At 35.0% G+C, this 14,948-nt stretch overlaps 1 protein-coding gene across 2 annotated transcripts in view; it reads right to left on the reverse strand.

Moving 5' to 3' along the window:
* Positions 1–14,948, reverse strand: part of ASCC3 (activating signal cointegrator 1 complex subunit 3) — a 251,099-nt gene that overhangs the window by 125,319 nt on the left and 110,832 nt on the right. For both annotated transcript variants that reach the window (XM_064412794.1, XM_064412795.1), the window contains exon 14: positions 2,421–2,555. In XM_064412794.1, coding sequence (XP_064268864.1) covers positions 2,421–2,555 — 135 coding nt within the window. The remainder of the gene's footprint in view (positions 1–2,420; positions 2,556–14,948) is intronic.

Here is a 14,948-nt window from a genome sequence, read left to right on the forward strand (position 1 = left end):
AGCTTGGTTTATAAGTGCATTTTACCTCATCTTCCACATTCTTCCTAGGTACTGATTTATAACAATTTTTAAAATGCTATTGAGAAAGATTCCATAATTTCGCACATTACACTTTCATGCCTCAAGTTTCTCTGTAAGAACATTTGGAAGTGTGTACCATTAGTACTGATCTTGTCTACAACTTTTCCTGAAATGGGATAATGCCTACATTTTCATGTTAAAAGAGTAGTAATCCCACACAAGAATTCAAATTCTCTCAGGAGTTTGCTTAGAATAACAAGTACATTTCACATGAACCTATATTGTGACAATATTTTACTTGCATTTTTTATGAATAGCATGTAAAGTTTACAATTTAAGTACTCACTTTCATTTACCTCTCTCTTTCCCAGTTTCTTCCTCACTTCCTGAATTATGATGCCAAGTCATCACTGTTTTCAGTGAAGGTGAACACCTCCCTACTCAAGCCATTTCTTCAGTGTAAAAGCTGAGAGATTTGTTTCCTTCATGTCAGCTTCCCAGAAGGTTCTACTGTGTAATTCTCTAAATAAGCCAAAGACTCCTCTCCCAAAGACCAAAGTCCTAAGTCTCACTGTTTACCATCACAACCTTCCTCTGAATACTGAGCTCAATCGCTACAATGAAATTTGCCATTCAAGGAAATGGTTGTCACCAATTCTTGAGCAGCAAAGTAGGGGCCTGGTTGAACTCAAAAGCAGTCTCTAAGTGTAGCTTATGAACCTCATGGGTGGCCTGAATAATGCCACTATCCCAGAAAATGGTTGAAAATAAAGTGGGGAGACTTCTGCCAGTATCCACTAGGGTAAGTCAGCACCTTCCTGGACAGATAGTTCACAACAGATTTCAGCCAGACCTTCCTTCCTGCTCCCACCTTAAAGCAGACAGGAACTGCACATGGGGCTCTGCACAGTCAAAGATCAGCCTAACAGAGAACAGAACTCCCTCTCCTCCACCTCCCTGTCTGTGCTTTCCAGTTCGGTGTTTGCCTCAGAGATGAAATCTACTCCTGGATCCACAAGCAACAAGCATTGCATCACGTGAAACCACATTCATATCACACATATTCCAAACAGGTTTAGAACTTTTCTCTGTGACAGTTTTGTGGTTTCCATCGACACAGGAATATACTTTCTAATTAATTTAATAGAATTTAATTAATGAAAAGTAAAACTAAAGATATAGGAGCTGTTTTCACTGACATACACAGTGAGTTGGATAAATCCTTCTTTGACAGGTATCTCACAAAAGATGCAATGCTGAAATAAGCATAAAATTTTTCTTAATTTCTTTAGCAATAATTTTGACTGTCTAAATAAGTACTAGTATTTTCAATAGCTTATTTTTTTCTTGTATTACCATTAAAAAACTAACATTATTTTTAATAAATGAAGAGTTTCAGGTTTTTTTTCTAAATCTAATGAAAAAAGGTTCAGCATTAATTAGTGTTATGGTAGAAACTTGGGGTCTTCAAGTTCAAGTTTGATGCTATTTTTACAATACAGCAGATACTAGCATCTGCTAAAAAAAGAGAGGCTTTTAAATATGCTACTTTATGAAATATAATGACATAAACTTATAAGAGCATAGTTTTAAAATATTTATTATAACTCTCAAAAGTTTCTTGCCAAAAAGAACATAATTTATCCTGATTTCTCTACGTTTCAGAAATCTGATTCTGCCAACTGTAACATCTATGCTCCATTCATAATTACTAAGACTGAATGAATCTTTTCACATTCTCTTCAGAGCTATATAATATAGTAACATATTTATTATAACTAACAACAGACACAAGAACCTAAAACCCTCAGAAGACTGAAATTCACAGGTCCAAAATACTGAAGAGTTTATAGATATATTTACCAGTGCAAGCAGGTATCTCCCATATGTAATAAAACTTTTACAGTAAGTATCTCCTCTATGTTCATGGGGAGAAATCAATTGTGGAAAGAGAAAGAACCTTATTTTTCATGTGATGTTAAAAAGACACTGGTAAATCTAATATTTAGATTTCAGTTGATATCACCAAATATAAATGCCACACACAGCACAGAATTGTTATGGAAATATTCTTTCAGCAGATACAATGGCATATTCCTTGAAACTGGTGGTTTAGAGACTTCCTGAGCTGCAAAGATGAAGGTTACTGTCAAGTAGTGCAAGCTGCATAAAAGACAATTACCAGTTTTATCTTAATAAACTGAAAATAACAGGACTTTGCTCTACCTTTACTATTACTCCTTCTGTTCCCCCATTCAATTCAGCAACCTCACATGACTTTTCAAAGCAAAATCTTCCCAGAAGCTCAAAAATGCTGCATCTATTCCCATGCTGAACCGTCTAGCAAAAAATATCAATTCCAAGACTGAAAAGACTACCAGTGTAAATTATTCACTTACCTGTTTTTCAGCTTGTCCGTATTCTGACCCTTGGGGTGACAAGAAGTGACAAATATGACCATTGTTTTTTGCTTTTTCTCGAAGAGCCATAGCAGTTCGTACTGTAGCATTTCTAGCATGAACAAACACCATCACCTTTAGGAAGAAAGAAACAGAGCCAATGAGAAATAAAAAAAAAGGTTTAATCAAATAATGAAAACATATTAATTACAAAATATTGCCTATGGGAATGGCAAAAACTAGTTAATACATGACATATTGATGAAAACTAACAGCATTCAAAGGCAATTAAAGGATGAACCTACCTACATTATATTTAATATTTTCAAAGAGCTTTTGAGAAGATTGTATTTTTTAGAAGTTCTTAAGTCTTTAAAAATAGAGAACAATTGCTCGCCATAAATACTTCATGTTCACAAAGTGCTGAGATTAACATTGATGTAAAGAGTTATGTTATTTGACACATCCTAAATGATCTGGAAACAAATACTGAGCTGATAAACATTCTGATGCTACAACGTGGCTATGTGAGACAAGAACCACCAATCAAACAGAAGAGAACTACTCTACAATGCTCACAGTTAAAAGCCCACAAGAATATTACCACTGTTAACAGCAGGACCACTAATGCAATATGCAAAAGCCAAGAAAACACTAATCAAACTGTTTGAGAGAAATGTTTTTACTTTTCTTTTCATGCTGTTGAGAATATCAAGAGATCTCAAAAAAGAGTTGGAGTCTTTTACCTATAAACAACTAAAATATTATTTCTTTCTTTCTGATTACTGTCTGCCATAATGTATGTCTAGAAACAACCCAGTGGACTTTAGAAATGTTGATAGTCAGAGGCACTCAGTATACACACTTCAAGAACTGGAATGGGACAGATGGATTGGGACCACATTGAGTTCCCTTTCTCTTCTGCCTATTATACTCAATACATTTCAATAAATTCATCAAGTATAAACAAAAAAGGTACACGTTTCTGCTTTTAGTTAGCAGAGTCTTGGAAGAAAACTTCAGTTATGATTTCTAAATCTTCTGCCTACATGTATGACAATCTGACACCATAGCAATCATTAATTCTGTAAGACCTTAGTATGCAGACAATAACTAAGAAACAAGCATTGTGTAACTGCCCTCTCCCCAGAAGCCTTTCTACAGTTCTTATGGACACCTAATTTTCAGATATGCAGCACTTCTCTTTGATATTTATTTGCTACTGGTTTAATAATGTACAGCTGAATTCATTGGCTTTATGTATTAAATGATCACATATCAACACCTGAAAAAATTTAAAGTGATTGCAAAATTGTTGACCAAAAAAAAGAACTTTCTGGACAGACAACAATCTCTGTACATCCTGTTACATCTTGTAATCTCTGTACATCACAACATGTTTTTAAAGAACCAGCCCTAGATAAAAATTTACATAAAACACCTTGTCGGATGTTTTTTTCCCAATGAAATCAGTAAACATTCATCAAATATACTGTAAGACAGCAATATAGTCTTAGGAGGGTTAATTTAGCCTGTCCTAACTGTGTCAGAGAATATTATATTTCAGTGGCAAAATCTCTGTGCATTACATTATGCAAATAAGTTAGGAAAAGTAATTTAGAATAGAGAGAAGTGGTTCCACAGTTACAAGCTGTGTAATTAGATCTGTACTTTGCAGTTCAAAGCCAGCTCTGGTGTATATAGCCCTAGTGCTGAAAGCGTCTGCTGCTGCTCTCCTGAAACCAAAGCTTTTAAATAATAAAAAATACACAAGAAAGGAGAAAGCAAATGTCTCTAGCTAGGTTACCTCCTCACAATTTTTGCGAAGTATAAAACAAATCAAACCTTTTACTGAAAACTTTGTTTAAAATTCACAGTAGGAACTGCTTGAATTCCCCAAAGAGTTGCATATTCCAGGTTTTAATCTTTATGAAACATGCTAGTGCATCACCAAAGCACAGAAAAGTGTGCTATTATTAATAAAAATGTATAATCAGGTACTTGAAATACTTTGAAATATATTTATTCTGCCTTGGACAGCAAAGATGCTTGGATTAACTTTTCCTACTGGAAAATAGATATCTCAAACTGACATTCTCTATGATAGCCTTAAAATTTCGCATCATTTTTTCTGGGGAAACATGCTGACTCTTTCAGTTATCTTTCCATCTTCCTATTAAAAGTGCTGGTCACTTGAATACTTCAGTTCAGCAATTCTCTTACTGAACACCTCTCCTCAACGAGAGAAGGCCTAGGTTTTGCCAGCCACTTTGCATCACACCTTTCAAAGAAACTAAGACTAAAGAAAGTATTGATTTAATTCAATGCTGATATTAATTATGTGGTAAAGGAACAAGCATCTATATTTTAGCCTCAAGACACCATTTGGCTTCACACAGCTAAATCCTTATAACATATTCTTTTATGTGGTTCTTGATCTGGGTATTACTTCCACTGAAAATTAACAGTTAGGCATATTGATCAACAGATTAATCTGTGCAAACATTTTCTGCCCTAAGGTCAGCATGAAAACTCCTCCAAGTATTTTACAAAACTCAATTCCTAAAAAGGTTTCAACACTTTTCTCCAAGGGCTGCTAATTTAGGACTGCTAAATAGGACTGCTTACCTATTTAAGTTAAAAACATTTCCCTCCACATCATTAAATGGAGCCACCTTACAGGCTAAGTAAACTCACTAACACATCACCTAATTCTAAAGAGTGACAAAACTGCTTTTCTCTCATGCTGTGATTTCTCCCTAACTGCCAAGATACAGTTCAAAATTGCAATGCCTAACATTTACAGCATGAAAGATATATTACATCCAAAATATACACGAAAACAACACACAGAACTCACTAATGGCTCTTGATCAAAAATGATGCTAAATCAGGGTATTTTAGATTACCAGCTCTAACTGAGAGCATAGCAGTGTATAAATGTGATTTCCCATTCCTCTCACCAAATCCAGTAACTCATGAAGAACTAGCCAGAACCAATAACTAAAAAAACCAGCAATAAATAAGAAATTTCATAAGTTGACCTATACTAAAGGTTAAACAGTTTAACTTAAAAATCTTATTTTTGCTTTAGCAGATTTTTGTATTTTGCAAATTAAAGTCTTTCTGCACATTAAACAACACCATGGGAATGGAAAAAGCTGAACAGGCTGTCACTTATTAAGGCAACAAGAGAATTTGAATTTACTTTCTAATTATTTTAATTAATGTTAGTACATCTTGTATTTAAAAGAAATATTGATATAATTTGTATGTGTACTAAGATCTTTTACTACAGAAAACTGAAGGATTACTAAGCTGCCTGCAAACTAGTGCTAATGAGACATTTTTTATATCCTTCCTTTTCTATAAAAAATTTACAATTTAAAGGCAGACTGCATTTACTCATCACATAACATGAAATAATGTGGATTGGAATATACGAATTTTCATTCAAGGTTGAGAAGTCAAAAAAAAAATCAAGATAAATATTTAGGAAACTGTGCTGAAGAACAAAGCTTCACAGGACCATAAAATATTATAACAGAAAATATTAATAATTAGCAAAGAAATATATAATGTTTCATCAGCTAATCAAAACAGTAATGTGATATATTTTGAAGTCTTGATAGATTGGCATTAATGACTCTCAAAATTTTGATTTATTCACTTAAATAAATGACTTCTGATCATCCCTGTTTAAACAAAACCTAGGATTTTCCAAAACACTCTATATAATCTCATAAAAATCTATTTAACATCACTATTTGTCTAACTACCTTTCTATTTTGATATCCAAGGTTTTAAGGGGTATATGTGCAAATATTTTTACTATTGCAGTGTGCACTTGCTCATTTATTTATCTGCAATAATAGCACTGTTTAAAGACATGTGTCCTATAATTCCAATTTCTGTATTTCTTTTAATGTGGAAATGTATATTTACTTAAAATGTGACTACCTGAGAGAATCTTTTTTGTACAGTCCCATCTAATTGTTTCATTGCTTATGAATCAAAGAATCTTTTGATTGGAAGAGAACTACAAGGATTATCGAAGTCCTCCTCCTGGCCCAGCACAGGACAACCCCAAGAATGTGCCCAAGAGCATTGTCCAAATTCTTTATGAATTCTGTCAGGCTGGTGTTGTGGCCACTTCCCTGGTGAGCCCGTTCCAGTGCCCAAGCACTCTCCGGGTGAAAAACCTTTTTCTAATATCCAACCTAAACCTCCCCCAGCACATCTTCCTGCCATTCATGAAACTGTGTAAAGGGTTTTGGTAGAGACATTATATTGGAAATTCTTTATTTTCTTCCTATTGGCCCTTCCTTCATTTTGCCTTGTGTGCTCTACATCTATCTGTAAAAAAATTCTCTATTACACAAATTTTGAAATACTATTATATTTTTTATTCTTAATTTCCATTTCTCTTACAGTAAGGATATGACTAAGGATAAGTCTTTGTCATGATCTTTCCCCTTTGCCTCAGAGACTCTGGGATTCCTAGGCAAATGTTACTAGCAAGACCAAGGCAAAGAAGATATTGAATAGCTCGGTGTTACAGATGTTTTATGTCACAAGTTTTGCTGCCCCATTCAGTAAAGAGCCATCATTTTCCTTAGCTGCCTTCCTGCTGCTGCTGCTGTACTTGTGGAAGCCCCTCTTATTGCCCTTTACACACCTTGCAAGAGTCACCTTCAAACAGAGTTTGGCTTTCCTAATCCTGCATGCTTGGACAGCAGTTTTATATTACTCCTGGATCTTCTGTCCCTGCTTTACCCTCCCTTATCATGTTTGTCAGCAATTTCTTTCTCATCCACACTTGCCTTGGGCCATTTGCTTGATTTTCTGCACATCCGAATGGACTGTTCTTGAGCTTGGAAGCTGAAAATCCCCTAGATCTTCCAAACTACCTGCTTCCAAACTTCCAAACTACCAAATTCTTTCAAGATTTCTGAAAAGGACAAAGTGTTCTCATGCAGCTCAGGACAGTGCAACTTTTTGCCTGGTTCCCTCCATTAGAACCTTGAACTCCACCATCTCATGGTCACTGCAGCCAAAACATTTCCATGCATTCACATCCCCAACCTTTTTGTAAATACAAGATACAGCACAGCATCAACCTTCATCACCTCCTCAACCATCTATGTTGGGAAATTGTCATCAATGCACTCCAGAAAATTATTGGATTGCTTCTGCTCTGCCGTGCTGTCTCTCCAGCAGACATTGCAGTGGGAAAGTCTCCCTTGAAGACCAGGGACTACAAACACGAGGCTTCTTCTAGTTGTCTGAAGAAGGTCTCATTTACTTTATTCCTGAGCAGTGTCTGTATCAAAATCCCACAAGAACATTTCTCATGCCTATCTACTGGCTAACCCTCCTCCTAAACTCTCAGCTGGCTCATCATCCATCCCTAGGCACAGCTCCAGGTATCCCTGCTGTGCTCTCACACACAAGCTCCTTGCTGCCCTAACCTTGACCTCGCTTGAGATTCTGTTTCCACCCATTGCAGCACTAAGTCATGTGAGGCATCACATCACATCTCTGATCTCAATAACATCTTAGCTCAGCAATTAGGGATGCAAATTCCTAATTTCTCCCTTTTGTTCCATATGCTGCATGTAGCAGTGCACAGGCATTTCAGAGAGGCACTCAGCTATGCCCATTTAAAATGCGACATTGTGTCCTCTGCCACTATGTAAAACAGAAAGATATAAGGGCTTGCTGTCATTTCCAGGCTATGGATATATGGATGTATTTCAAGGCTATGGATAAAACAGTTATGGACTTTAGGTGACACTGAGCCTCTAGCACTAAAATAGGAGACTGCCATGACATGAAACTTGTACACTGGAGAACAGCCAGGGTTCACGCAGCAGCACTTATGGGAGGATGCTTCAAGTGAAAATTACTTGCCCACATGAAACTTGACGACTCTGCCTTTAAACAACAGTTACATACATTTTCCATTAAAGAAAACCTGTTTCAGAACACTATAATAGGATTTGTGCTATCTTCCATTTGTAGCATCAGCCAAATATATCACAAGCTGCAGAGGAAAAATGAATAGAGTGAAAATTAAAGCAGAGGGTGAATTAAAAATAAGACAAACAAACAATACTTTACTGACTTCTACAGGTAGTAGAAATTATTCTGAATTTTAATTGGCAGGATAGAAATAGAAATAGCAATAACTATTCTTGTATAGAAAATTAAGCAAGAATAGCTAGTCTATTACTATGCAAATATATGTCATTAGGCAGTTAACAATTGCATTTTTGCAGATGCCAATGGACTTGAATGACAATTATTATTCAAAATTATAAGCAGCTTTTCACTGTATCTTTTTTTAGAAAAACAAGATCATGCAATAATTTGTTTCAAGCATTTCCCTTTGTCCTGTTTTGACACTAACTATTTTGACTTTGTATAACAAAACTATGTTTCTGTGGTATAATAAACTATATTTTCAACAAATATCAGTCTAGGTTAAGAGTTGTCATGTTCACCATGTCTCTTCTTATGTTTTCAAATCTATATTCACATGGCTAATATTCATAATACGCAAAAATGACCCAGGAGTCGGTAGTCATAAGCAGATTCTATTCAGATTTACTAAAGGAAAAGAACATAGAACATACTGGAGAAATCTTTATATTTATTCCTGTTGCTTTTACTTAAGCAAAAAAAAGATTAAGAAAGTTGCCATGTTGCCATCTCTGTCTTCTGGTTTGGGTAACATAAATCTACTAAACAACTAAAAGAACAGTCATGATTTCTAATTTATTTTTTATCAGCACTGATTTAAAGACTGACCTTTATCCAGATTTTTGCTCCTAATCAACAAGTTTTCTATATCATCAGAAAAATAAAGAACTGCTTTCAAGTACAAGCAGTGTTTCCATATGAAACTTACTAAGTTATGAAGAACTTAAATGATGCATTTATTGTTAATGGTAATAAACTGCTTGAACAAATCAAATCTCGTTCCTAAAACCACATGCTACATACCTAGTCCTTCTCAAAATCTTCTTGCCTAAATAAGAGTATCATAAATACCTTATGATTAAAAGGCATGCAATTATGCAAATGTAATATATTCTGGAATCACCTTTTCAGTAGCCACAAAGAAAACTCTCAGCACCACAGAATTATATAAATGAGAAATTTCATAGTCTGGAAAGTGAATAGAAGTATACAGTCAATTTCCTCATGCATCTTAGTGAAAATTTATTTTCCATCCTCGTGGATTCCTCAAAATACTTTATTTTCTACAGCAACCTATGTTTCTGTGTATTTCTAATTGAAACCCATCAAAGATACTACCATTGGATTCTCAGATTACACCTGTTAAAAGACTGTGACAGGCATAAGGTCTTGGTGGACAGTAGCTGCCTCGGTAATAATTTACAGATGTTTTGACAAAAATCAGATATTTTATTTACATAGCTGATACTATGATGATAAATTAAGCACACATCCATTTCTTTCAGAGGTACAGGGCAAGGATTTTCAAAAGCTTTGAAGCACTGACAACGCTTAGCATATCCTTTGGAGTATCATTTAAACATGCCATTGAATTCTTACTGAAAAATAATGTGCAGCTGACAGAAATCCACAGACTTAACTTCCCACAATCTTTTAGACTGCTAATGGTCTGCAGTGTCATACCTGAAAAACAGCTTTTAACATAGAGCTATTAAAACTCATCATATATGGCTGCAAGACTGGTCAAGCTGCCTTTGCCACACTTGCACGCAGTAAAAATGCAACTCAACACAGGTCATCCACAAGAGGCCAGCTGGCTCAGGATGTAACTATCAATTACAAAAATTTTAGGCTATGAGAAGTTGCTAATCTGGAATTAAATTTTATTTTTTGGTTTGTTTTAATGATTCAATGCAAATTCATAATATCAGAAGAAGAATAATTCTAAATAGTAGCACTTGCTACCTCAGATAGCTGTAATTACCAATACAGACAACACTGTGTAGCTGTGCATAACTGCAGACATAAACTGAAGACCTCATGTACTCACAATTAATAAGAAGATATTAAATTGGTGTTTCTGGTCTAAATAAATTCATTGTGAACACCTGAGTACACATATACAGACAAACTATTATATAAATGCAAGCATACATGCAAAAATTAGCATATTGCAGAGAAACATTGCACACAAACATTTAAAAGGCTCCCTAATTGAAGAATTATGGGGTTTTATACACATAAGTTGTTATGACATCCATTTCCAGCAAATTTCTCAGTGGTTCATAAAGAGAGCTGACAAGGTATATGTTGAAAGTCAAACGAATTTGGCCAGAAAATATAGAGAAAAATAGTACATACGTATCATTTGACAACAACATGAAACATCTGGTATAAAGCACTTTGTGAAGTGCACAGCACATCAATATACTATTTTCAATTAAGTAGGAAAAAAATTCATTTATACAGGCATAAGATTATATTAACTACTATATCCTTAAAGCTGAAAAGGCAGTTATTGTGGAAATGAAGAGCATAAACAAATGATGAGCAGGCAGAACAGGCAGAACATAAAAATAGTGCATCATCACTGAATTACTTTGTGATTTTGTTAAAGAAACCACACATAGAAATGGGCCCTAATTGTGCAAAAACTGCAAAAGAATATGATCCAAAACCTCAATTCTTCATTTAATTAGCTGACAGAGAAATAACATTTAAAATCATCAGTCATAATTCAGTTATCCTGCCAGATCACTTTACCTTCTGTATTTGTCTATTTTTATTCATACATGTGCACACATATAAATGTAGAAGCAATATATACACATATATATGCAAATAAGCTATACCAGATGATGAAAGATAAACAATCTGTGCAGATACAGAGGTACAAAAACTCAAGTTGAAATAAACTCTTTAAGCCCTAAAATGAAAATCTAGAAAGAAACCCAATCTAGATGAAGACTACATGTTAATAAACTCTGTAAATTCTCAGACCTATTTGTCCAGAACATGCTATAAACACTATTTCACCAAGGAAAAAAATATTAGGAAAAGCTTAATTCTCAAGGTACTAAGTCCCAGAGAGACCTCTGAAGAAAATAATGTTTTATTAAATCTTATCTCAAGACATGGCTATAAAAGCATTGTCAACAGCTCCAGTAACTAAGCTTATTAAACTTTTATCTTCACACGGCTTCTGCAGCCAAATAACAGCTGGAAAACTGATAATAAAGAAATTTAATCCATCATTTTTACGGATGAAATTAATACCTGTCAAATTCACTGCTGACAATTTAATATAATAGATTTAAATTAACTACTCTGTTTCTTTTTTAGTTTAAGATAGCTCAGAAAAACAAGATGACACTTCTAAGTACTGCAAAGTTCAAGTCAATTGTTGTACATAGGGAACAATTACAGACAAAGTGAAGGCTTTATGTGCAATAAGCATCACAGAACCAGTTCTGACTATATAAGTTTAAGTGCAATTTGTTTCTGATCTGAGACAACAGAAATCCTGATTTGAAAGAGTAAACTATTAAAAAACTGTGCAAGGTGATACTTAGAAATTGTTCCAAAACTTAAAAAAAATTTTTTTGCACCTCAAAATTATTCCTAATGAAATAAATGCGGACCAGTAGTGTAAGACAACATTTTAATTAAGAACATAAATTCTAATTAATAAAGCAATCTTGATCTCCAGAAAACTGCATAGTAACCACCCAATGCATAGACTAATTAAAAATGTTACAACTATACATGGCTCTATTCTGCATTCATTTAATTTTAAAAGATAGGAGGTAAAAGCTTGTGATAGGTAAATCAGATGCAGTTGAGACAATACTGCAAAAGCAGAAGAGAACACAGCTCAACCAAACCTAAAAAACTAGCTCAAATGAGAAGAGTAAAAGCTCAGAAACTAACAATGTACTTCAAAAAGCACTTTCTTCAAAAAGTTAAAAAAATTGAACTGAAATAAGCACAAAATGGGCTCGAAATCACCACTCACAATGCCTCAACAAGAACAGATGGTTTGTATAAAGCTGTCCATTGTTACTTCTTATCCACATTTTTCATCCCAGTAGTGAGATTTCTAGAATGTTAATTCAAAAAGGGGTTGTTGCATCTCTATTGGCTTGCAGTTATTAGCTTTAGTTGAGTTGTTGCTAATTTTGCACAATTACTACTACAGCATTCCCTTTCTGATGTTGTGTTGAGGCTTTCGATACCATAGAGCATTTCAAAACCCATGTTCTTTGCAACAGACAATTTGACATCTTTCCCCACTAGCAAAGCTGTTCCTTGTATAGTGAAACCACTTCTTGTAAAGCCATGATGTCTCCTCAGTATTTATGTACTGACACCTTGAACCATGAACAGCAAGGGAATGAGAACCACAGAAAGGTGTCAGAGCTCCTACAGAACAGCCAGTTTTTGCTATGAACTGAAAACACCAAGCTGGGTGAGAAAATGAACTTTCAAGGAATCACAGAATAAGCTGAGCCAGAAGGCACAGTCATGGATTGTCAAATCCAACTCCTAGAGTTTCCCTGAGTACCAGAGCTAGTGAAAGAAAAGATACTGTCATGTCAGACTTACACAGAAAAGTCTTGAAAGCAGTGGGAAAATAGGAATTATTGTCTTAAAAAGGAAAAGAGGTTTCAGAAGATAAGAGAATGCCAAAGGCACTCCTAGTTAAAAACTGTCATAAACAGGCAAAATGGTAAAGGAACAAAGTGCATTGGATATGGAACCAGGACTGAAACCTAGGTACCTGTGACTGAAGATGAGCAACAGAGTATTGAAAGTCAGCAAACAAAGCCATAAGGTGCAGAGAGAAAATCTAAGAGATCTTTCTTGCTGACACAACACCAAGGGCAAAGAAAACACAGGACTCCTTTTGAAGGTTTAAGTAATATCAAAGAGAATCACTTATAAGAAAAAAAACCCAAGAAAATTGAGAAACATAAGAGCTGTGTAGTCTGGGGAGAGTGGCGAAAGAGTTTTATGACTGCATTTTGAGGAAGAACCTCCTTTAAAAGCTTTCAAGGATTTCAGCAACAACTCTGATAATTCAATAAATTTATGGGATTTTTTTGCTTGAAAGAATTTCAGAAAAAAAAGAGAAAGAAAAAAAGAAAAAATAGCAAAGAGTAAGGTTCTGACAAACTCATAACAGCAAAAATATTTAAGAGGTGATGGGGTCAATGGGAGAAATGTGATATCATCTCCTGGTAACCAAGCTGAAGAGATAAACCAGCAAAAGCTCAGTAACAGAAGGAGACATAATGGATGTGAATTTATGAGTCAAAGTGAAAAATATTTAACTCCCTAGGATACTAACTAAAACAACTTAAACAACTGAACCTTTATAAAGAGAGCGGCAGTTCAATATATTAGATAAAGGATTTAACATGAAATCAAAATTTACACGATATGTTTTAGAGGAATACCCAAAATCTTAAACATACTATGTTATTTCTCAAAACTTGTAAAAATTTCTCAAATTTCTCAAATCATAACATGACATGGGTGTCATGTTATTGTCATAAATTGTTGATAAATACAGTATGATATGCATTGTCTAAACTGTTATTAGAAGGAAAAGTTTAAAACTGGAAGAATGGTGAGGAGGATCGTAGATTCACTCCAGTGACTTTGCAGCTGGGATTGCCTAGGCCTGGAGATTAACAGTATGGGAAATCTCATATATTTACTGTATATATATATATATATATATATGTATATATATAAATACTGCTGTTTATCCTCTCTTTTGAGAAGTAGAATATCTGTGTTGACATAACATAGGTGTTCACAGAGACTTGAAGGCACTCTCATAGGTGAGCCTGAGACTGCTGTCCTGAGAGAGAGATCAAAGCTCAGAAATCATAAAAAGCACATGAAGACCACAGCAGGGTGGTACGATATGTGGTAAATGGGTGTGAACAGCAGCCCCACTGCTCACCAGGATGGGCTGAGCCTGGCAGTGCCTGCGCTGCCTCTCGTGTGTCTCTGCTGCCCAGGTGCTGCTTCAGGGTCCTCCAGCTAGTTAAGTACAGAAAAGAATTAACTCTTCACATTTCAGCCTTGCACCCTGAACTTGTTGCCATTAGATGCCCTTCTCATAGGGCTGTAAAATGTGAATTTTTTTTTTCCAGCTTTGTATCTGAAATAATCCTTTTGGTTGATGTGGCCCACTACTGGTTACAGTCTGAAAAATTACAGCTGTAATAACACTGAGGGAATGATAATTTTCAATCACTTAGCCTTCACCTAGTCATCAAGTGAAGAGCATCCCAGAAGAGAAATGCTGGAAAAAAAACTCCACCTGCAACTGAGCATGGAGTCATATTTTCTGACAAAGGGTGCACAATTTTTTTCTTTCTTAATTTAAAGTATCTTCGGTTTACTAAGAGGTAGAAATAAAACTCTGACAGAAATAAAACTCTGTCAGTGCAAATTAGTCCAGGAAGATCTAACATCTTTTTAGATTATATCACAACACAACAAATTTAAAGTATGACATGAAAACTA

The sequence above is a fragment of the Passer domesticus genome, chromosome 3 (genome assembly GCF_036417665.1).
Source record: "Passer domesticus isolate bPasDom1 chromosome 3, bPasDom1.hap1, whole genome shotgun sequence".
Taxonomy (NCBI): Eukaryota; Metazoa; Chordata; class Aves; order Passeriformes; family Passeridae; genus Passer; species Passer domesticus.